Genomic DNA, 24190 nt, shown 5'->3' on the forward strand with positions numbered 1-24190 from the left:
CTCTCTCTCTCTTTTTTTTTTGGCCACCCTTACACAGCTTGTGGGACCTTGGTTCACAAGCCAGGGGTCGGGCTGAAGCTCCTGCGGTGGGAGCTCCGAGTCCAAGCCACTGGACTAAAAGGGAACGTCAGACCCCAGGAAATATTCATCAGAGTGAGGTCTCCAGGAGGTCCTCCTCTCAGCACCAAGACACAGCTCCACCCAACAGCCTACAAACTTCAGTGTTGGAAGCCTCAGGCCAAACAACCAGTAAGACAGGAACACATCCCCACTCATAAAAAAAAAAGGAAAAAAAAATGAGACAGCAAAAAAATATGTCACAGATGAAGGAGCAAGGTAAAAACCTACAAGACCAAAAAAATGAAGAGGAAATAGGCAATCCACCTGAAAAAGAATTCAGAGTAATGATAGTAAAGATGACCCATGGGCTTCCCTGGTGGCGCAGTGGTTGAGAGTCCGCCTGCCGATGCAGGGGACACGGGTTCGTGCCCCGGTCCAGGAGGATCCCACATGCCACGAAGCGGCTGGGCCCGTGAGCCGTGGTCGCTGGGCCTGCGTGTCCGGCGCCTGTGCTCCACAGTGGGAGAGGCCACAGCAGTGAGAGGCCCGCGTACCGCAAATAAATAAATTAAGAATTTTAAGAAAAGTAAAGAAAATGTGATTTTTTATATATATACATATATTAATATATATTTTTCAGCCTTAACAAAAAAAGGGGAAACCTTGTCATGGATAAACCTGGAACATGGATAAACCTAGAGGGCATTGTGCTAAGTGAAATAAGCTAGACAGAGCAAAACAAATACCACATGGTATCACATATATGTGGAATTAAAAAATATTAAAAAAAATATTAAGAGGGATAGTTATAGCTGAAAGGGTCATTACACACTTCTAAAGGAAGTTTCACTAAATGTAGTCAGCATTCAGGAGATGTGTTGACAAGAAGAATTGAAAATAAAACTCGAAACAAACAAACAAAAAATTGCCCAGTGAAATAATCGTCAGCCCAGCATCCATAAGTGTCATGGCTTGGAGACCGGGACAGGAGAACGAGCCGGTCTCCAGGCCTCTGTGGGAAGCAGATCTGGGCCGAGGTAGGGGCAGGGGCAGTCTTGCTCGGAGGACAGTAATGATACCTTTGCTTTCCTGCCTCAGACAAAGGTTGCCATGGCAAAGCCGCTAGGAGGCAGAAAGAAACACGGTGAGCGCGGCCGCTCGGCTGTGAATGCTGGGAGCAGAAATGTCCTTTCATCTTCTGGGTTTTCAAGTGTCACCCCATACACGGCGGGAAATGGGCTTTTCTTCCAAGAGAGCTTTCAAACCCAATTAAGAGACCATTTTCATGGCCCCGTTTGTCCAGATCAAAGGATGATTTGCCGTTTGATGCAGACGCCCGTCACGGTGCCGACGCCCAGCAGCTGTGATTACGCCTCTGAGGGGCTCCCCCCGCATCCCCGCATCCGGGCCCCCCGTCTGTCAGCAGGCTCAGGCGCTCCAGGACCTCGCAAATTACAGACAATCAGCCTTGTCAGCGGGAAGGGCGGGATTCCTGCCTCATACTGGGTGGGTGGGCTCCAAGGGGGACTCAATTGAATCCTGGGCTGAGTGATGTCAGAATTATTCCTATAATCAAATGCCGGGGCTTCTGCTGTTTCTGGAAAACGGGATTGTCTTTCAAAGAAGAGATAATTTAAAGATGGAGCCCATGGCAGCATGCCCACCTCTGCACACTCACCCAAGCAAAGGGTCAGGGACAGGCTGGTGGAACACTCGTGGGTCCAGCTCACAGGTGCCCCAGCCTTGCCTCTAAATAGCTCCTGCCCTTGGGTCCCATGCGTGACGTTCCTGGGCCTCGGTTTCCTCATCTATGAAAAAGGTTGTTGATAATCCAATCAAGCCTGATAAATATTTGGAGGTTGAAAAATGAGCACATTAAACACAAGAAATAAAACTAAAACACAGGCTAGCTCAGAGTGGGTGTGCAATACCAAGTGGCTATTATTATAATACACACGCCTTGATTGACAGGGTAGTTGTTAAGAGTTTTGAGAAGTATCAACCTAGAGGAATCAGCTTGGGCTGCTGAAAAGAATTGAATGTGAAATTATTTTAGTTATAATCTCCAGTGACCCAGAAGAACTTTTTTGTTTGGTTTTGATTTTTGGTGGAGCATGTGTGGTGAATATGGACTCAACCAGGGGAGCCCCAGCAGAAAGCTGAGGATCTTCTTAGGAGATTGTTAACCTTCATCCTAAAGGGTGTCCTTTGAAATATGATTTACAAGAGTGAAAGATGTGACACAATGTATATACTGCATCTCCTATTTATATAAATTGTGACACATCATAGCAAATCATGCAATAATAATATTCTCAGAGACTATTTAAACAATGGGAAATGCTCACAATAAAATAGTAAGGAAAACACCACACAGAAAATCTGTATGATGTGTTGCATTATCCCAGTTTTGTTTATATTATGTACACATATATGTACACACACACACACAAACACATCGGTATTAAAATGACACTAAATGTTTCCGCATCTCTTCCCTTTTTCTAATGGATGTCTAGTTTTCATAACTAGAAAGGGGATGATACTCTTAAGTGGAATAACGGAACCAAAATTGACATCGAAGGCAATCAATTGGCAGTGTGGAAAATGGAGACGATGATGTAGAAAAAAACGTGGGAAAGTTCCCAAAAAACACATAAGAGAAAATGACCAAAAAAAAAAAAAAAGAAAATGACAAAAGAAAGTTAGAAATTATGGAAGAGGTACCCAATTCGTGGGAAATGGAAGCGCCTGAAAAACAGAGTGAAGTGGCCCAGAGGCAACGACTAAAATGTCCCCAGGTGAGGGAAGAGCTGAGTCTCGGATTAATAGGGCTTCCCAGATGCTGGGGGTTGGGGTCAAGATGAACAGCACAGATGGAAAAAGTAGATCTTGGCAAAATGTGTGGAATTACAAAGAAAAAGTAAGTTTACTGCAAGGGTCCAGGTCGTCATGAACTATCAGATCACCCCCAGGCCCGGAACTGAGTCGAATAGAATTCAACACCAAGAACCCCATCGCAGCCCCTCTCTTGCTCTTACTATGGCCACTTTCTGTTCTGCCCACAGCCGGGCTCTGCTCTCCATTGGCAGTGGAGCCCCAGAACATCAGGACCCATGTGCTGGGGACTGGAACACCTCCCCACTGTAAGGTGAGATGCAGCTGGCTGATGGGGGGCGGGTGGGGGGTGGTGGAAGGGGGCCACGTACAGCAGTCCCCTCCCTAAAGCTGGAAGCAGCTGAGAACTCAAATCTTTGTGTGTGGTTTTTCCAAGGTTGCCCAGGCTGCGTCACCTCTGACCAGCAGAAAACTGTCCAGGGTGGCTGAAAGGTTTGCAGTTGTGAGAAAAATCATCGTTGCCGCTACGTCTAAGTCCCGTTCACAGCATCGCAGGGAAACTTTGCTTACCCATGGCTGATGCTTCATTCTCATCAGCCCCACTCAGAATCGCTGATGTAGGAGGGAAAGTGCTGTAACCAAAGAGGTGAGGTAGGAGGGGACAGAGAGAGTGGGGCTGATTCATATGAGGTGACACAGCAGTTATCCTCTTACCAGTCCTACTGATAAACGGGTCGGTGACGCTCTCAAGCGTAATCATTACGCAAGAGCATCTGTGCCTGATCTTCCCAGCACCACCTGGAGCAGAAACCACCGGGCCCCAGTCGATCTGACAGAGGGAGAATTCTTCTCCGGCTTCAGCGAGGACCATGCAGCAGGCCCATTTGCCCTGTTTTTCCTAGAGAATCTGCCAACATCATCATCATAAACATCTTCGAAACCATCCTAATCCTGGGAGCATTCCATAATCCCTACATGCCAGAATGACACACAGCTACCTTCATCATCAAAACCCTCCTCCTGACCGTCGCTTTTGTGAATCCGAGCATGCTAGCCAGGACTCCAACTGAACCAACCTATATCATATCCCTTATGAAGAGCCTGTCTACCACTAACACCTGCCCTGTGCTGACGTGTCTCACTACCTACCCATCATCACCTCAGGCATCCCACCATAAACATAAGAAATCTGACAAAAGATTTACTTTGAGAGAGTAAATAGGCCGTGGGTCACAGAGAACTCAGCCATGGGTCACAGCCCAAGGCTTATTTATCCAAGTGCATGTCAGCATCTCTGCATCAGAATCACCTGACATGCAGGTTAGAATGCTAATTCCTGGGCCCGCCTAAGACTTGTTGAATCTGAATCTGCGAGGGTAGAGGAAGACTCCCTCCCTGACCCTAAGCCGTACTGCCTGTGTTTGGGAGAATAAGGCCTCCCAAAGATGTCACGCTTTCATCCTGGAAGCTGTGATTCTCTACCTGACAAGGAAGAGGGACCTTGCCAATGTGATTAATTTAAGCACCTTGACAGGAGGGGAGGGGGGATTATTTTAGATCATCTGCATGGACCTGATCTAATCTCATGCATCCTGCAACATGAAGAACCTTTCTCATCTGTGGTCAGAGGGAGAGGTGGACATGAAAGAAGGGTCAGAGAGATGCAACACAGCCACCCTGAAGACGGAGGAGGCGCCATGGTCCAGGAATGCGGGAAGCGTCTAGAAACTAGAAAAGGCAAGGACAGAACCGCCAAGCTGTCAACCCTGATTGTAGCCCAGTAAGATCCACCCCAGACTCCCTACCTACAGAACTGTAAGATAATAGGTTTGTCAGAAAATAAACACATGGGAGTTTAAAAACCCTGGTCGGTTGAGCAGCCTCGGGCCTGGAGGCTGGGGCTCGCATCCTGTCACATTTGGCCACTCCGGCAGGTGACCTCACACTGAGGCATCCGGGCCTCAGTTCTCATCGTTGAGTGGACAGAATCACAACTGCCATGACAGATTCTTAGAGAGAAGACAGTGTCTGAAAAAGGAAATTCCCTCTTCTCCAAAGTAAAGGTTGCTTTCCCTGGGAGGGCGGTGGGTTTAGGGGCATCCCTCTTCCCTACTAGAAAAGAAGAAAGCCAAGAACTCCAAGTTTTCTTAGTGGCATTTGTGCCGCAGGTGTTCCACTGTGACTGTCATTGTTCGTGTCCTGTCCCCTGATGGGCCCTCTGGCACGTAGTTGCGCTCAAAGGTACATGTCAGGTGAAGAATGAATTAAATCAGCGCATAGAAAAGGCAGCATCTTTAGGTGAATGGTGGGTTCCCATAGGTGCAGCCGTTTCTAGTGGCCTCTGCCACTGAGGATGGCCCTGAGTGGCGGTCACACTGGTGTAGGCTCAAACCCTGGCTCTAGAACTTACCAGCTGGGAACCAATGGGCAAGTTCCCTGACTGCTCTGAGCCTCCGTTTCCTCACCTGTAAAATGGGAATCTTAAAATGGCCCCTAATCATAGCATTGTGAGAACTGAGTCCAGGCCTGGGAAGTGCTCCAGCACATTGGCAGGCAATGGGGAACCACGCAAATCTCCACTGTTGTTTTTTGTTTGTTTGTTTGTTTGTTTTTTTGCGGTACGCGGGCCTCTCACTGCTGCAGCCTCTCCCGTTGCGGAGCACAGGCTCTGGACGCGCAGGCTCAGCAGCCATGGCTCACGGGCCCAGCCGCTCCGCGGCATGTGGGATCCTCCCGGACCGGGGCACGAACCCGTGTCCCCTGCATCGGCAGGCGGGCTCTCAACCACTGCGCCATCAGGGAAGCCCTCCACTGTTGTTTTTATTGCTATGCACCAGCCAGGCGATAGCCACTACTCTGCCCACCCTAAAGGGGGGCCTGGCTCGGGGATCCAGATCCAGAGCTTTCCTAAGGCTCAGCCCTGCTTATTCTCCAGAAGAAACATGAGGACACAGGACAGCACAGGACACCTGCTGCTGTCCGCCTTCCGGGAGCCCGCGTACCCCAGAGGTGGGACCCCCGCCCTCTGTGCCTTACCTGGATCACTCCACCCCCTTCTCCAGCTTCTCCAGCCAAGAACACCGCAGGCAGCTGCAGCATCTTCCCCAGCCAGTCCATCATCACTGTTTCCAGCTCTGTGCACGCTGGGCTGGCAGCCTGCGGTGGGAGGTGGGGGTGAGCCATAGGCTGGCCGCCCTCAGCTTCCCGCCAGCTTGGTGTCCAGTGGAGTGACAAACAGGGAGCCTTCCTTACTCCCCTCCTTTTGATGGGTCGATTTAGCAAAAAGTTCTCAACATTTTCAAAAGGCCTATCCCTGGGTGGGAACCCCTTTGAAGGTGGGCTCTCCCATCGCAGATTTCCCAGAGAAGCAGTGGCAGAGGCTGGACTCCTGCCCCACAGCAACCCCAAAGCATCACTGAGGATCACTGCGGGGGAACTTGGTGCTGAGAGCAGCACACGTGACCTTCTGCTCCGCCCCCGACCCCGGCACCTGGAGGCATGGAGGGAGCCACCATCCCCGGGGCCCAGGGCGGCCGCTGGAAGTCCAAGGTCACTGCCTGCAGGGGTTTGCCTGTCTCTACATGCCTCACCCGTAGGCATGGGTCCCTGCTGACGTCACCTCTGACTCTGACGTCACCCCACGCTTCTCCAAGAGAAACCTCTAAGGGCTGGGGCCATAGCAAGTGCCCAGGTCTTGCTGAAAATCTTCCATTGAATCCCACCCAGACTAAACTCTCCCAATCCAAGATGCTGTTCAAATGCCCCCAAAAGGTGTCAAACATGCTCTTTGACAGTGACTCGAGGAGAATGCCTGGGCAGGAAGGCAGTGACCGTCACGATGACCTGCTCCCCAGCCGCACTGGGCCCACACAGGGAGCTCATTCAGCCACCTGTTTACAGAAGGAGCCAGAAAGCCTCCCTGGTGGACCCTGGTCTACAGTCACAGTGGGAGGAGTGAGATGGGCTGAGCAGAGGAGGTGCAGCCCCGGGAGCCCCCCCAGGCCCCTAGTCCTGCCTTCCGCGCTCGGGGTTGGGGGGGGCGGCTTGGCCCCAGACTCTGCCGGAGGGTGGACGGACCTCCCGTCCGTGTGGGTCTCACTGTGGTGGTTCGAGTGCTCTCCAGCTCCCCATGCACTGCTGGCCAGCCCCACACGGAGGGTCCCACTCCATCCCGGCCGAGCCCGGCTCCAGGCATGGGGACCTTCCTCACTGTGCAGAACCCGGGGCTCAGCCAGCACACCTTAGAGACAGCAAGGAAGCCCTCCAAGGCCCCAGACCATCAGACTGTCCTTGGGAAGGACAGACATAGTTGGAAAGATGCTATCATCCCCTTGGATGGCTCTGGAGTGGCAGAGCTGAGTGGAATCTGCTGCGGTGTCTAATGTAAGGAATGTCCTTGAGGGGAGGGTGTGCTCAGCCCGGACAGAGGAAGGTCCCCGAGGCCACACAGGGCGGCCCCAGGCTGCTCTCCGCCGAGAACTGCAGCGGGACCCGGGGGTGACCCTCCGACCCTGCTCCTTGGGGCGCCGAGGCCCACCCCCCCAGCAACTGCAGACCCCAGGCTAAAGAGGAGCAGTGGGGGGTGGAAGTGGGGAGCTGGGGGCAAGGGGGATGTGGCAGGGGCAGCAGACAGCTCTGCTCGTGCGTTCAGGAACCCACATCTCCTGCAGGCCTCAGGCAGGAGTCGTGAGTCCGCTTAGCTCCAAGGCACAAGCAAGTAGGCAGGCACTCTGGACCCAAAGGGCCAAGAGCAGACGCTGGCCTGGGGAGAAGTCCCAGCGTGCGGGCAGCCCTGGGGTCCTGGGCGCAGTCAGCAAGAAGCCCTCCTTCCGAGCGCTCTGCATTTGGGAAGGCAGGACTCTCTCCCGTTATGCTGGGCTGGGGTCTCTCTCGGGACGGCAGGCGTGGCCGAGAACAGAGGGGATGGGAGGAGGGCAGAAGTGTTTCTCAAACTGCAGATTGGACAGAGATCCCTGTTCTGCCTGGGAGACATTCTGGGGCTGCAGAGGCTCCAGGGCCTTGGCTGCGGTTTGGATGCAAGCCAGGTACCCCTAAACACACCGCTGTGCAGAACCGGCTATTGCATGTGGACGTGACTCCCCCGCTCTTTCCCCAAATGCCCTCATGAGGCCCCCCCTCCAGGGCTGAGTCCACCTCCCTCCTGCGGGGGCACCGCCACCTGCTCACCGGCGGAGTCCTGGCTGCACGTCCCCGTGCAGGGCCCCCAGGGCGCCCCCGCCGACACTCACCCAGGAGAAGCCGATGCAGCCGATAGCCCCACACAGCATGTCCGCGAGCATGGCCGGGTACGAGCTGGCCGTGGGGAAGTAGGCGAAGAAGTACGGGCTGTGCCAGTGGGTCACCTGTACGGGACATGGCGGTCACTCGGGGCCAGGGAGGCCGGCCCCGGGGGCAGGGGACCCAGGGCGCTGGGTTTGCCATGGTCAACCAAGTCTCTCAGAACAACCCTGCTTTAAATCCTGGCCAGGAGCACGTGCCAGTGAGGGGTCTGCCCCTGAGGCCCCATCTCTTCCAGTTACGAGATTGTTTTTCCTGAAAGTACTCCCAAAACTAGTCTATATCAAAAAGAACAAAAGAGGTCTGATTTTTGAGGTTTCTTTAGCCGCCTTACTGCTGCCCCCTCACTCTCCCATACAATCGCTTCCTTGCTAATGGAGCAAAGCTTCCGGGTTCCACAGTCTCCCTGTGCCCCCGTCACGGTCTGTAGTGTGTGTCCCCAAATTCCTGTGTTGAAGCCCTAACCCTGTGCGATGTGCCCGGGGCTGGGGCCTTTGAGAGGTGATGGGTAGGATGAGATGGTGAGGGTGGGCCCCCCTAACCTCACCCCCGCAGGGAGGAGAGGCCAGGATGAGGACCTCCCAGGAGGGGAATCTGCAGGAACCTTGACCTCGGACGCCCAGCCTCAGCCCCGTGAGAAGTGGATGCGCTGTCCAAGACGTTAGCGGTGGTGTTTGCAGCTGCAGAACAGCCAGGACAGCCCGGGGCCTGACATTTAACCACACTCCTGGGAGGGATTTGATGCTGCGCGGCTTCTCGTGTTTGCACAGACAACCTCCCGGCAGGTGAGAACTGGAATCCTGTGCTCCGCTCAAAGCACAAATGTCACGGGAACTCCAGGGAGGACGAGAGAGGGGAGCTGGGCTTGAGGGACTTATCAGGGAGCTGAGGCCGGAGGCCCAGTACCCCGTGGGCAGGGGCTCTGCACCCTGAGCCCCAGGTCCTGAGATCCCAGGCCCCGGGGTCCTGACTGCAGATGAGAGGGTAAGGCTGAGGGGCTGGCCCTCCTGCCACAGCAGTGAACATGCTTTTAGGCGAGTCCTGGGCAGGGAACATCTCACCACGCAAGCATGAAGCCGCAGTGCAGTTTCTTTTGAACTGGAGCTGTCTGCTCCCTTCCAAGTGACTCTTGTGGACACAACTGTCCTGTGTCCTCCCCACTCCTGTCTGCGGCCCCTGGCGCACCCCACACCGAGGCACACTGGCCTCAAAGAGGACGCAGCACCACGCAGCCCATATTCTCACGTAAAATAAAGGAAACATTTCTTCCACACGTGTGATCTCCCCTCTGCTGAACACAAAATAGTAAGAGTGTGCTTTATTTGGAGCAATTAACTTACTTGAAACCAGCCTCCAGGGGTTCACTTCCTCAACAGTCATGTGACGACTCTCTCACCTACCAGGGTCTCAGGGTAGGGGTCTAACCTTGTAGGAGAGCAGGACCCCATGGGGCCTTCCCAGGACAGACCCCTCCCCCATGTCCTCTGCTGTGGCTCCTCTCTGAAGTACCCAGATAACAGCATCTGATGCACATATTTCCTGAGTTATTTTACCAATGCTAAAACCCTCACCAAATGGAAAAAATTAACTACCTGATGACCATGACCACATAGCCCCCAGACCTACTGGCGCCTGAGAATTCCCATTACCTCACCATCAACCAATCAGAGAACTGTGCACTAGCTGATGACTTAAACGGGGACTCCCCTCCCTCACCTGGCCTTAAAAATGCTCTGCTGAAACCCATCAGGGAGCTCAGGGTTTTTGAGCATTAGCTGTCCAGGACTCCTTGCTTGGCACCTGCAGTAAACACTGCACTTTCCTTCACCACAACCTGGTGTCAGTAGATTGGCTTTACTGCATGTGGGTGAGCGGACCCAAGTTGGTTCGGTGACAAATTGCAGGGCCGGGGGGAAAGCACAGTCACTGCCTTTGGAGCCCACACAATCTGGGTTGTAATCCTGGCTCTGTCACTTACTAGCTGTGTGACCTTAGGCTGATCACCCAACCTCTCTGGGCTTCAGTTGCCTCAGTTATAAAATAGAAATAAAAAAGTTTCTATCCAAGGAAATGGTTGTGAGGATTAGGTGAAATAATTCATACGAATTGCCTGACGCCCAGTCAGTATCAATATTAAGTTAGCACTAGCCCTCCTGTTTTCCGATCTTGGACACAGGCTTACCCCTGGCATGATGATCTTCTCGACGTCCTTAATGATGTCCTCAAATGTTTCTGGCTCCTGGGGGGCAGCAGTGGGGAGCAGGGGGCGCAGGTAGCCAGGCTCCACGTCGGGGTACACCTGGCGCCCCTCGACGCCCTCCAAGTAGTCAGCCACGTAATCCACCATCTCCTTCCCTCTCCTGCGGAACTCATGTGCATTCATGGTGACCGGGCTTCCTCAGAGGCAAAACCTGCACAAAGAGAAAAGAAACCAGTCTGCAAACATGATGAGGTCTCACTTGGAGCAGGGCAGTTCCAAGCAAGCTGACAGCTGGGGCTGCCTGGGTGGAGACCCAAACACCCTGGAGTCCACCAGACCCCAAGCCAGCAGCACTTTCCTTCCTTGTCTGGATGGGGTGGAAATGACCCTGGATTTGGAGATGGCAGCAAAGAGCCTATTGTGCTATTCGCCAGCTACTCAGCTGAAGACAATGCCATGTCTCGTTTTTTTCTACCTGCATCCGTGAAATGGACCAGGGCACACATGAATGTCTATGGTCCCTCCCAGCTTTAATAACAAGCCTCGGTCCAAGTCCTACCTTGCTCTCTGCTAGCTGTGGGACAGAGACTCTCCGAGCCTCTCTCTTTATCTGAGAAGAGCACATGACAGTGTGTTGATCTCTCCAGAAGCTATGAAGGCAATCGCATGGCCTGAGTACAGCACTCAGACAAGGGCCCGAGCAGCACAACCCCCATCAGTGAGTCTGCTTTCGTTATCTTGACTCCATCACCAGATGGAGCCGCACCCCTGCATGCAACCTGCTTTTCAAAACTCGCACTTTCTTGCCTCATCACATAACAATGTACAGATGATCCTGGTGCCCTGTGGTAGTAACATTCTATAAAGTCTCCACAAATTAGCAAACACTGGCCCTTTCCCGGGGAAATGCAAGGTTACATTCCTGTGCGTTTCTGGTCACATTTTTTTTTTTTTTTTTTTTTTGCGGTACGCGGGCCTCTCACCGCTGTGGCCTCTCCCGTTGTGGAGCACAGGCTCCGGACGCGCAGGCTCAGCGGCCATGGCTCACGGGCCCAGCCGCTCCGCGGCATGTGGGATCTTCCCGGACCGGGGCATGAACCCATGTCCCCTGCATCGGCAGGCGGGCTCTCAACCACTGCGCCACCAGGGAAGCCCTCTGGTCACATTTTTGTCAATCAATCAATACATAATCTTTTTTATGTGTTTCTTGTTAAAGACACTTTATTTAATATGCACTGACTCATGAACTTCGGACTCCTGGCCAACAGCTCTCTGACTCATGAATGAAGCTTATGAGACAAACGTGATTTCTCCCTAAGGCACATCGCAGCCTTCTTGCATGTAGGACCCCTAGAAGGCACTTCAGCACTATATTTGGGGGCCATTTAAAATAGTCAAATAACCAAGAATAACACAAAAATGTGGCACTAAATAGGCCCGCTTGTTGAAACAACCAGGCAGAGCATTGCCTTGTTAGATTCTGCTGGGAACAAGTGCGTTTGGGCAACTCAAATGTATCACCCATGAATGATCACGAAAGCACCACGACTACTGATGTGGGGATCATGAATGAATTGTAGCAAAGAGTGACACCTGCATACAGAAAATCTGTGAATGATAAGCATAGACTGTATTTGCAAAACAGGAAACTTGGACAACACACAGAAAAATATTCATCAAGAATTCCACCACTCGGGCTTCCCTGGTGGCGCAGTAGTTGGGGGTCCGCCTGCCAGTGCGGGGGACATGGGTTCGTGCCCCAGTCCGGGAGGATCCCACGTGCTGCGGAGCGGCTGGGCCCATGGGCCGTGGCCGCTGGGCCTGCGCGTCCGGAGCCTGTGCTCCGCAACAGCAGGGGCCACAGCGGTGGGAGGCCCGCGTACTGCAAGGTAAAAAAAAAAAATTCTGGCACACACCCTTCTAGATTGTTTCTTATATTTAGGAGACAATTGTGTGCTGAGCCAGGGACGCATCTCTGAATTCCTCCCATAGCTCAAAACTTCGTAAGTCAAGAGTGATTTTCCTATGGGAGTAAGTGCTGGGGGGCGATTCTACCTCCACTGTCATTAGCATAGACCCTGATCTTGATATCATGTTCCCAATACTTCTTCCATGGCTTCCCACTGTCTGTACTACTTTGCTTTGCTTTGCTTTGCTTTGCTTTGCTTTGCTTTTTGACGCTTTTAATGTTAAACACTCCAAGACAGGTTTTATTCAAGACTATCGCAGTAGGGGAGGGAGACTGTCTCCCGATATCACAAGGGCCAGTGGGGATGTATAGCCGACAGGTAGGGTTAGGAAACAGATGGGACATTACTAAGAGCAGCTTGGCTGGGTGTCCAGGTGGAGGAAGGTGATCTGGACTGTATCCCAAGGGTAGAGGCTTCCTCGACAAACCAACTTCGCATGATTCTCTGTTACAGCTGGGCTCAACTCACTGAAGTGGGGACCTACTCAGGAAGAGGGTTCATTGGAGCCTGACTGGGTTTGACCAAGGAGGAAGTCTTCATCAAAGGGAATCAGCTTGACAGTATGTCTCCTCTCTCAGAATTCTCTCCACTGTTCTTTGTTCAGATGTTCTCCATGAACAGCATGGAAGCCATCCCACGGAAGGTTCCAGGTTTCCTCAAGGTCAGTGACTGGACCAAACCCCCATTTCCATATTATTGTTTGGGGGTAGTGAATGCCCCGGCGACAGGGACTGGATACAATTCAAAATCATAGCAACAGCAAATGCTAAAATAACAGCATGAGAAAAACCAAAGTGAGTCTTTGAGTTTCCATTGCACCTTTGTGTTTCATAAACTGCAGGCCAAGGAAGCTTATCATTCAAAACGTCACGCCCAGATTTTCCAAAGGCTCTTAATGCAAAGCTATGAAGCTTTATACATATAGCTTCAGGTTTATAATTCCGTGGGTCTGCAGGCTTCGAAATGAATTTTTCATTTGGAATGACTCTGATTATGTCAAACGTCGCACACAGAGTGCAACTGGGTCTTACCTCAAATTGAAGTATTTTTAGTTGACTTGATTCAAATTCAACCAAAATTGCATCAAATGGCAGATCTTTTTGCTAGCTTGTTTTTTTCACAAAGCAATTACGAGTACGTTTCCCACGTTGATAAACACTTTTCTGTTGCATGATTTTTCCCGATTGCATGGTGTTTCACAGTGAGAATGTGCTATATTCAGGATGTGCATCACTACTGTTGAACATTTACATCATTTCCGGTTCTCACCTATGTTAGTGGGAAGAGTTGGTGTAGCCCAATGGCCAACCCTTCATGATCAAGAACTGAAAGGCTCTGCACAGCCTGACAGGGATGCCACTGCAGTAAAAACCTCATTTTCCTCAACTGAAAACAAACACCGTAATAAAGTTCTACCTCAAATAATTTTTTTGGTGATAATTAGGTAAGTACGTGGGAACGGCTAAGGAGTAGAGGCACAAAATAAGCATTCAACACATGTTAGTTGTTAGATTTTCTATAAAGTACTGAAATATACAACCTCATACTTTTATTTTTGCACACTTTATTTTGTGTTAAAATTTTCTTTAAAAAGCATTTATCTTATAATTTCTTTAGAACAAATTATTATAGAGATATGTATTTTAGCGTGTTAAGATTATATGGCCAAACTTGTCCCCAGAACATATTTTTACCAAATTACTCTTCCACAGGGAGTGTGAGAGAACCCTAGTTTTATACTAGGGTTCGAGATACATATTAAGATTTGCCAGTCTGGCAGCCATTCATGATTTCATTTTACTTTGATTAATGAAGTTAAATAGTTTTCTCACACTTCTTTGTATTTCTTTTTTTATGAATTGCTTGTTAATTGCCTTCTTTTCTGCTAGGGTGTTAGATGTTTTCTTATTTAACTGAAAGAGCTCTAATATAATAAATACTTGCACCCTAAGTGTGTGATATATTTTGCAGACATTTTCCTTATCTTTATTTGACCTAGTTTTGCTTTTAATTTTATTTCGACCTATAAGAATTTTAATTTTCATGCAGTCACATCTCAGGATCTGTTTCTTTGTGATTTGTTCCTTGTGTATGACTATTTAAAATGCCTTTTAGAGCAAGTATTCGCGCGACCTCTGTTTGCCCTATTAAAGGGTAGCACCTGCACCGCACAGGCTGAAGCCTCAGGGGAGGAGCCGTGCAAAAATTAAGAAAGTTGCTTGGGTTCCTGGAGTATCAGCTGCTTCCTTCTAATGGGAATGCAAGAGTACGATGGCCAAAACGGGCTGCCTCGTGAAAAAAATAAACTGACAGACACACCAACTTGCCCCCCCAAAGAAATACTACCAAATTGTAAGATAAGACCTAATTATTATTTTCGAATCATTCTGTCATTTATTTGTCAGTTCTTTCCCACAAAGACCTTTCCAGAAGGCTTTTGGTGCAAAGCCACAGAGAATCTTGTGTTCATTTTGGAGCTGTCTGATATTTCATGCCTCCAGGCTGGGCAAATATTGGCTGAAAGATGTAGATGATGATAAAGGTTATGACTGATATCTTTCCAGGCCTTGAAACGGCGCCTGTTGACATAATCTGATCGTAGCCCCCGCCAGCAGCCACAGCCGCGGTACTTTACGTGCAGCCCCTGTGGGACACGCAAGCGCCTGGTGAACCCCACCTGCTCGGGGAGGTATGAACCCCACTGCAGGCCCTTGGACCTCCTGGCTGACCTGGGGGTCATTCATTTTTGTACTTTATCATTCCACTGACATCCTTTGCTAGGTGCTGGCTTCTCCAAGCAGAGTCCTCAACTCTTTATTTTGCTTTCTCGGGACCAATCAGACCCTGGGCCACAGTTAGCACTATGAATGTTTGCTGAATGAGGAATGAACAGATGAATGAGCGCATGAACCAGAGAAGGAACGGAAAACCTTTTTGTCCTCGGAACGTTTTGTTTCTGACATATGGTATATTAGATCCTACTCTCTACCTTTAAGCCAACAGCCCATCACATACCTGCCACAAAAAAGCCACAGGGGACAATCACGGCTCAAGAACAATGGGCCCCTTCCTCAGGGAATCCTGACCCGGTCCCCGCCACCCTGGGCCTCTGGTGTTCAGTTCATGCTGAGCCTCTAACCCTGCAGGCTCAGAACTGACTCGGTTTCCCCAGTCTTGGCCCCGGAAGTTCATCTTGGATCTGGGCTTCCCTCTGCTCTGGCCCCAGCAGTCCCTGTGGTCCTGGATGGAAATATCCCCCTCTCTGGACCCCTGGAACCCTACCTTTGACACAGGTGTTTGGCAAGAACCCAGCCCAGGCTCTAGCTGATGCTTCCCTGGCAGTGGAGGTGGTGGGACTGGTGCCCATGGCCTCAGTGCAGAGCTTGTGTGGTGACTGCACATCAGCACTGTCAGCACAGGGCCAGCCATGCCCCATGTATGAGGGTCTGAGTGAGGCCACCCCTCTGGGGGCACAGAGGACCAGAATCAAGATGCTTTGTGCCTGCCCATGGTCCTGCCTATCGGTACAGACAAGCGCTGCTCCTGTTTCAAACCCTGGGACATTGGGCCCTTCACTCAACATTTCCTGCTTTTCCTTCTCTATCTGGATAAAAAGAAAAGTGTTTACATTTTCTTTTTACGCTATTCCAGGAAAAATAAACTGTAATTTACGTTTCAAAAAACACTTCTCGCTCTGGGACTGTGAGGCCTTGTCTCTTGTTTTTAACCTCAGGCACGTAAGTATCAATCCAGGCGCAAAATGAAATTGGCTGATTTTCCCCTGAATCGACTGGTTTCTTGATGAACATCTTCTCTGTGGGCACAAAGAGCATAAATAAACCCAATGGGAGAAACGTTTCTAACAGGGACGGTCAGGAAGGGTCTAACAATGAGAGCTTTCTAACAATAAGGATGGCAGTCTGGGGCTTCCCTGGTGGCGCAGTGGTTGGGAGTCGGCCTGCTGATGCAGGGGACACGGGTTCGTGCCCCAGTCCGGGAAGATCCCACATGCCGCGGAGCAGCTGGGCCGGTGAGCCATGGCTGCTGAGCCTCTGCATCCGGAGCCTGTGCTCTGCAACGGGAGAGGCCACAACAGTGAGAAGCCCGCGTACCACAAAAAAACAAAACAAAGCAAAACAAAAACAGTCTGTTAACTTGCCTCAAAACAAAAACAAACAAACAAAAAAAACCCCCACCCCTCTAAGACCTTTTGTCCCTCTTAAGACTCTAGTTAACAGCGATGTATTTAGGAGCCTTAGGGACAGGGGTACCCGGGTCATTTGTGCAAAGCTGCAACTTGGTCAGCCTTGCCCAGAAGGAGCTGGCACCGCAGAGGAGACAGCCAGCGTCACAAAGGAGGTGGATACCTCTGCCCCTCAACCTCCCACCAGAGCCTCCTGTTGGCAAAAGGCTACCAGGATCCAGGTGTCCTGGGAGCCGGGGAAACACAGCCTGTGGGGGTCTGAGGGTGGGGCAGGGAGAGATAGGAATAGAGACCCAAACGGGGTACCTTAACTCACTGCATGCGTTATTACGTCTGTGCTATTACTACCCTCATTTTACAGGAGGAAGAGGTGTTTAGGCTCTTCCCAGGTGCGAAGCCAGTGGTGGCAGAGCTGAGGCAGAGCTCATGTGTCCTGCCAAGCAGTCTGTTCCTTAAGCCAAAGTGCTGCCACTTGTCACTGCAATCGTTAGCCCGGTACCTTGTAGAACACATGTGCATGCACACGCACACGCACACTTACCACTTTCTTCCACTCATACAATTGCTTTACCTAAACTGGGGTGTTCTCATTGAAATACAGGCTGTCTCGCTGATTTAAAAAATGGTCAGCATTACGAGTAATAAGTGCTGGAGAGGCTGTGGAGAAAAGGGAGCCCTCCTATACTGTTGGTGGGAATGTAAATTGCTGCAGCCACTATGGAGAACAATATGGAGGTTCCTCAGAAAACTAAAAATAGAACTTCCATATGATCCAGCAATTCCACTCCTGGACATATATCCAGACAAATCTGTAATTCAAAAAGATACATGCACCCCTATGTTCATAGCAGCACTATTTACAATAGCCAAGACATGGAAATAATGTAAGTGTCCGTCAACAGATGAAAGGATAAAGAAGATGTGGTACATAGATACAGTGGAATACTACTCAGCCATGAAAAAGAATGAAATAATGTCATTTGCAGCATCATGGGTGGACCTAGATATTATCATACTAAGTGAAGTAAGTCACACAGAGAAAGACAAATATCACATGATATTGTAACCGAAAGTGAGGTCCAGCTGCTCACCACTCAAAAGCCAATAAAGAGGCCAGGTTGGTGGAAAGCAAACTTTGCTTTATTTTGCATGCCAGCAACTGGGGGGCTGGGGTGGGGGGAAAGTCAGCTGTCCAAAGGCTGACTCCCTCCCTCCTACAACCAGTGGGCAAGAGCTTTTATAGGTTGAGGGAGCGGGCTACGTGCAGAAAGAGCACAGGCAGCTCTGACAGGCATCTTGAAATTGGTCATCAGTGGTCTGACCAGCATCATCTTGACTGTTTTAGGTACAGTTAATCTTCATTTCCAGGGTCGGTTTGTTTTCATTTCTTTGAGACCAGTTCTCGGAATTGTGGCAGCTTATGTCATGGCTACAGCCTGGTCATCACGTAGTTAACTTCTTCCACCTGGTGGAGGTTTCAGTATCTATAAGACAGCTCGCAGGACATGGCTCAGAATTGTATATAGCCCTTTTAGCCCTTAAGGAGGAACCAAAAGTCCTTGACTATGCTTAATGACTAAACTATTATGATTTGGTCTCCTTTGTTTTCCTCTGTTTCTGCATTTTCTCACTTCTCTGATTAAACTTACTCTTTGGCTAAAGTTTCTCCCCAGATGAAAGTCAGGCTGAGGACATGGGGCAAGGACCGTAGGGTCCTGTCCCATTTCAATATCACTTGTATGTGGAACCTTAAAAAACGATACAAGTAAACTTATCGATGAAACAGAAACAGACTCACAGACATAGAGAGCAGACTTGTGGTTGCCAAGGGGGAGCGGGGTGGGAGGGGTGGATTGGGAGTTTGGGATTAGCAGATGCAAACTATTATATACAGAATGGATAAACACCAGGGCCTACTGTACGGCATAGGGAACTATATTCCATATCCTGTAATAAACCATAATGGAAAAGAATATTTTTTTAAAAGAATGTATATATGTGTATAACTGACTCACTTTGCTGTACAGCAGAAATTAATACAACATGGTAAGTCAACTGTAGCTCAATACAATTTTTTTAATGGTCAGCATTTATATTAGCTTACATGCACCAAGTGCTACGTCAACTCTTTGCATATGCTCTAATTAATCTTCATAACAACCTTCTTGGGACTATTATCACCCCCTGAACAAATGATAAAGGCTGGGGCTCAGAGAAGCAGGACCCAGCGCTCTGACCTCCGACCTGCCACGTCCTGAACGCACTGGACTCAAACACAGGTGCAGTGCATCTCCAACAGCTTTGGGGTTTCCTGAAAAAAAAGTACGACGAACCCTCCAGATGAGAAACTTGAAAAACAGGTTTCTCCCTGAGCTTCCAGGAATGATTGCCCAGATGCTCCCTAGAGGCCACCTCCACAGGCGAGGCAACGTCCACGGGCGCCTCCCTTGCTCCTGACAAATGGTAACTAGGAAGAAAAGGGGCTCGCAACATTTTGTGAGGTGTGTACCCGTGGCCGGGCCAGCTGACTTCCGAGCCTCCATCTTCTATTGGTAAAATGACCATAACACTAAGTACTACAGAGAATTCTACATAGGGTACAAGATCACTTATATGGTTGGCGGTCCATGCCATGGCAGCATCTCTAGGGAGTCTGCTGTCAGAGGGGAAATCTCACAGAAGCCTGAGCAGACAGGCAGTGGGTTTTCCCCGGTCAGGGCCGGAAGCACCTCCCCTCTGGCCAGCTGGGTCTGGATTACAGAGGTTCCCTGCTACACTGTCAAAACAAGATTCTTCCCCGCTGCAATCCTCAGCTAGTGATCTTCCTCCCAGCAGCCTAGAAAGAACAGGGGTTAAGGTCAGAGAGAACAGGCTCGAGCCCTGGCTCTGCTGCAAGAGGCTGGGCTGCTGTCGGCTGCCTCCGTGGCCTCTGGAGTCTCAGTTCAGCCCCTTGTAACGGGGCAGCGAGATGCTGCAGGCAGGAGCCACTCAGGACTGTAAAGCTGTCTGTGTCTGGCCTCTGCGGATCCTGATGTTAGGAAAGAAGCAGGTCGGATCATCATGAGGTCAGACAGAGCACCAGGGCAGCAGGAGAGAATCGGGGGATGGGGAGGGTGGAGGCCCACCCTGGACCCAGATCAGACTTCAAGGGGAAAGCCTTGCTCCTCTGATGTGCGAGGAACTTTGCGTCTGTTTCCGATCCGGTCCCTGATTAATAGACAGTCGCCATCTCAGTATTTTCCTGGCCAACAGCTCTCCGTGGGGTGGAGGCATGAAGAAATTTATACCATGATTTTCAATTTTACTCTCGTGGGAAGATACTACTATTTCCACTCACATCCCTGCAAACGGATTGTGATGGATTATAAAGCTGGCTGAAAATTTCACAACTTAAGCAATTTCAAAAGTTGATAAATAACAGTGACATTAAACTAGTTGATATCATTCCAATTTACCCCTGAGCTCAGACCATTCCAACAGCTGGCATCAGGCTATGTGTATCATCCGGTAGCCTCTTTTCACTTATTTTCCCCATAACCCTAATTACACTGTGCATAATTACGTTAATATCGTGCACATATGTACCCTTATCGATACCTGCGGTTTTCGCAGGGTCGCCTCCCGCGTGGATTGAGGGCCATTGGCTGTTGCGAACAGCACTGCCGAGGGGAACGTGGCCGTGTGCTACCCGTCACGGCGCTTGTCACTTTATCCCCCTGTTGACTTCGTCCCTCAAATATACTAAGTCCCCAGTGGAATCCAGAGGTGCGAGTTTCACGGTTCTTTTGCGTGTTGCCAAATTTCTTTCCAGAAAAACCAGAATGATACAGAAATGTCACCCACCGTCAGGCTGGGTAGGCATGACAAACACCCCCTCTCTGCTAGCTTTTATCGTTCGCTCACAGTTTCAATTTAAGCTTAAAATTTTATCACTTTTATCATTTTCACTCATGTTTGCTCTCCTACAACATTTACATAAGAATGATCAGTAATTTTAATTTGAACTTTCCTCCTCTGTTTCCATTTTAATTGGGTGTCAGACTAGACCTCCTCCGCCTTACTTTATTTCCTCTTTCTTTCCCTCAATCCTTTCCCCCCTTTCTCTCATTGAAGTCACATTAATCGTTGATAAAAGGTCACAACCCTCTGCCTTTTCTATAGACTTGAGACTATTAATTGATGTCCTAGTTGGTTGCTTCTTTCCACGACAGCCGGGATGCCCCGTGACTACGACACACACGACACAGCGAGAGTAAACACAGGACACCTGCCGCTGTGCATCTAGGCAACATCTCTAGCACATGCTTTGGGGAGTCTCCGCTTTTCTTCACCAGTCAGCTCAGCAGTAAACACTGACTCCTGGATTCACTGTGAACACGTACCCCTTGGGCATGGCTGCAGGCCTGTCACCCGCATGGCTAAGAAGCCTGCATCTGAGGCTTCCTCCAGGCCAAATCCTGAGAACACTTGGACCTTGGTGGCCACATCTGACGGTCCAAGAAACCAAATGAATCAGTGTCGCCTGACCTTCTGCTAAGCTTACCGTATGCCTTATGCCCTTAACACTCTCATCACCCCTGCCAGTATTATTACTGCTGTTTCACCAAGGCTCTGAGGGGCTGGTGCCCCGACGGAGGCCAGAGAACCAGTAATGCGAACAGTGGTGCTGGCATTTCTGACTCTGAAGCCAGCCTCCCCCTAACCCCCGTGGCCGAGCATCCGGGGCACACCCGGGATGCCTGCCACCTGTGCCCTCACACGGCCCAAGGGGTCAGAGCCCACAGACCCCAGGGCCCCCACTTGGGCTGGGGAGGCAGTGCCTGGCACCCAGAGTGTGGTCGGGGTCCCACCTGATCACCACACCCAGAAGAGGACGCTCCAGGTACGGGCACCAGGCCCCCGCCTGGGCTGGTCCCCACACAAACGGAAACCGGCAGAAGCTGAACAACCCAGGAGCAGCGCTGCTGCCCCGGTTCCTCCAAACCCTGACAAATGCCGGATGGTGACCGTCCACAGGGCCTGGGGGTAACCCTTCATCTCTGTTCTCTCTGTCTTCACAGCCGCTCTGCAGAGAAGCAAAATTATCCCCACCCTAGAGATGAGGAAACAGGCTCGGGGAAGCAGGGGCTGGACCAAGCCACACAGCTCAGGAACGGTTTCACACGTGGGTCTGTGCACTCAGAAGACCAGACCACTTCCCCTTGGCGTGGGGTCCCCCACGACTCTCGCTTACAGGGAGCCTAGCCACTCAGAGAATGCAGGGGGATTGGAGCTTTCCTTGGAGGCCGTGTGCCAATTCACTGCCCCTGTCGGCCCCGAGCATCCTCCTGCAGAAATGCCGATGAGACCCAGAGAAACCTTGGGACCGCTCTTTTAAAATATCGAGGGCGTCTAATTTTCCTGGGGTCTCTCCCCAAACTTACCACCAGACTCAGATGGAGAGTTAACAGGGTAAAACCTTCAGAATAAACAACAGCCTGAAGAGGGGGAAATATGTAAATAACACTCCCCCCCCCAGCAATTTAGTTGAATCTGTGGAGGTTTAAATGGGTTTTCTCTTATTTTCATTATTTTAAGCAAACTGGCGTTGTGCAGCAGCCCACCTGCCATGGGCCCAGAGAGACAGAAAAGCCTGCTGTGAACGTCATGTTTTTTTCTCTTTCAGATACACCCAGATGCCCCTCATCTTGCCTGTGTGTTCACTGTTCCAGGGTGACCACTGCCCTGGCCACTTTTTATGCCGCAATTGTCCCCTTTGTTTTGGTTCTTCCTCAGAAGGAAAATACTGCTGATTTAAATGAGAAACCAACTGTAAAGACCCAAGTCTTGGAACCCTTCAGAGAAATACGATGAAGGGGAAAACCCAAGCCACCTGCTTGAATTTCCCTTGGAAACTGGAGGAGACAACATACTCGGGGCAGATGGACCCCTCTCCCACTTTCCCACCTGCAGTTTACTTGCTTATTAATAATGTAGGTCCCATTAGTGACCACCTACTGTGTGCTCAGCCTTCGTAAACATCAGACCCAATTGATTTTTACAAGCATCGTGCAGGAGGATGTCCTTCACGGCAGAGGACCAGAGGAGTCCATCTTCTCCCCCCACCCCCGTCATCTCCCGGCCTCTGTGGGCTCCAGATGCACCATGAACCAGCCTGGAAAAGAATTTCCACTCGCTCTGTTATGTTGCTATTATGGCTCAGAGATCATGGGCTAAAAAACCCTCGGAAGTTTCTGATTCTTTATCTGACTTGTCACTTGGACACGACACACACAAAAGCAGGTGATTTAGGTTGACACCTCTTGTCTCAGAAAGTCCCTCCAGTATGCCATACCTGCACAGCGCTGGACGCTCACCCCTCCCAGCTGGCCTGAGGAGACCCACCCGGCTGCGATCAACAGGTGGACCTCCTGTCCCCAAAGTCCCCACACCGGAGGGGCGCTGCCACCAGGAGCTGGCTTCCCCCACGAGTCTGGTCCCCCAGGCTCTGAGGACAAAGGAGCGGTACTCACAGGCAGCCCGAGGTGCTCGTTCTCTGTCTGTCTCTCTCTCTCCTCCTCGGTGACAGTTAAAAGGCACAGAGGCTGCAATTGCCATTTATGTAGACAGAGTGTCCGCCTCCCCGAAGCCAATCAGAGCGGCCTGCTCGGCTTATTTACCCGGCAGCACGTCCCACCCCCGCCCTCCTGCTTCCCATCCTCCACAGGACGTGAGGGTCGGGCCGGGCAGAGCAGGGCCCAGAGACGGTGGAGCCTGCAGGGGCTGCGGGCCTAGAAGACAAGGGAAAGGGGCTCTGTGTCCCAGTGCCCTGTGCCACACCCAGGCTGGGGCCAGTTCTCCTGGGGTCTCTCCAGGTAACCTCTGAGCAGCGGAAGGCTCCAGGCTCTTTCATGGGCTGAAGAAGGGCTGGCCTGGGCAAGGCAAGCGAGGAGACTCGCTCTGTGCCAGCGCTGGGCCACGAACGTTGTACCCATACCCGCTCGGGGCCACTGGGACCTGCTGTGCCGTGCAGGAGGCTGACCTGACCGCAGGAGGCTCTGAGTGCCAAGCCCACAAGCCCAGGCAGAGAGAGAAGCAGAGGCGGGCAAGGATTTGAAACCAGGTTCACTGGATTCAGAGACCCCGTTCCCTGAAGCTGACCAGCATTCAAAACACAGACTTCCTCAAACCTGGACTTGGGCTTCCCTTCTCACCCACCTGGCCGGGCAGGCTGACCCGGGGCTCAGAGCCTGGAAAGGGGACCTGCAGGGAGCTCCCCCCCAGGCCAGCAGGGCACGCAGATTCCCCTGCTTCCAACACTTACACTCACCCTGGACACACACACACACACACACAACACAGGGCACATACACACATGCCATACGCACGTGCACACGCACACAGCCATGTGCACATGCACAGGTGCACACACCATCGTACACGTACACACAAGGCACACACAGACACACAACACAGTTTCAGGGCCTGCGGCACAGCCACGAGCTGGGAACTTCCCACGGAAAGCCATTCCCCCCTGGCTTTAACGAAGCAGCATCTCTTCAAAGGAGCATCTGCCCTTTGAAGCATCTGTGGAGCTGGCAGGGGCTGAGGCCCCCGCGACGGGTGGGCGGGGCCGGTGGG

General features: G+C 51.1%; 1 protein-coding gene across 1 annotated transcript in view; it reads right to left on the reverse strand.

Annotated features, from left to right (window-relative positions):
- Window positions 1-24190, reverse strand: part of DDC (dopa decarboxylase) — a 76084-nt gene that overhangs the window by 46045 nt on the left and 5849 nt on the right. Inside the window, exons 2-4 of the mRNA XM_060020097.1 lie at window positions 10379-10607; window positions 8148-8261; window positions 5935-6054 (exon numbers count right to left, since the gene is read on the reverse strand). Of these exons, the coding sequence (XP_059876080.1) occupies window positions 5935-6054; window positions 8148-8261; window positions 10379-10579 (435 nt within the window). The 5' untranslated portion in view covers window positions 10580-10607. The remainder of the gene's footprint in view (window positions 1-5934; window positions 6055-8147; window positions 8262-10378; window positions 10608-24190) is intronic.

Source organism: Delphinus delphis, chromosome 9 (assembly GCF_949987515.2).
Source record: "Delphinus delphis chromosome 9, mDelDel1.2, whole genome shotgun sequence".
Lineage (NCBI taxonomy): Eukaryota > Metazoa > Chordata > Mammalia > Artiodactyla > Delphinidae > Delphinus > Delphinus delphis.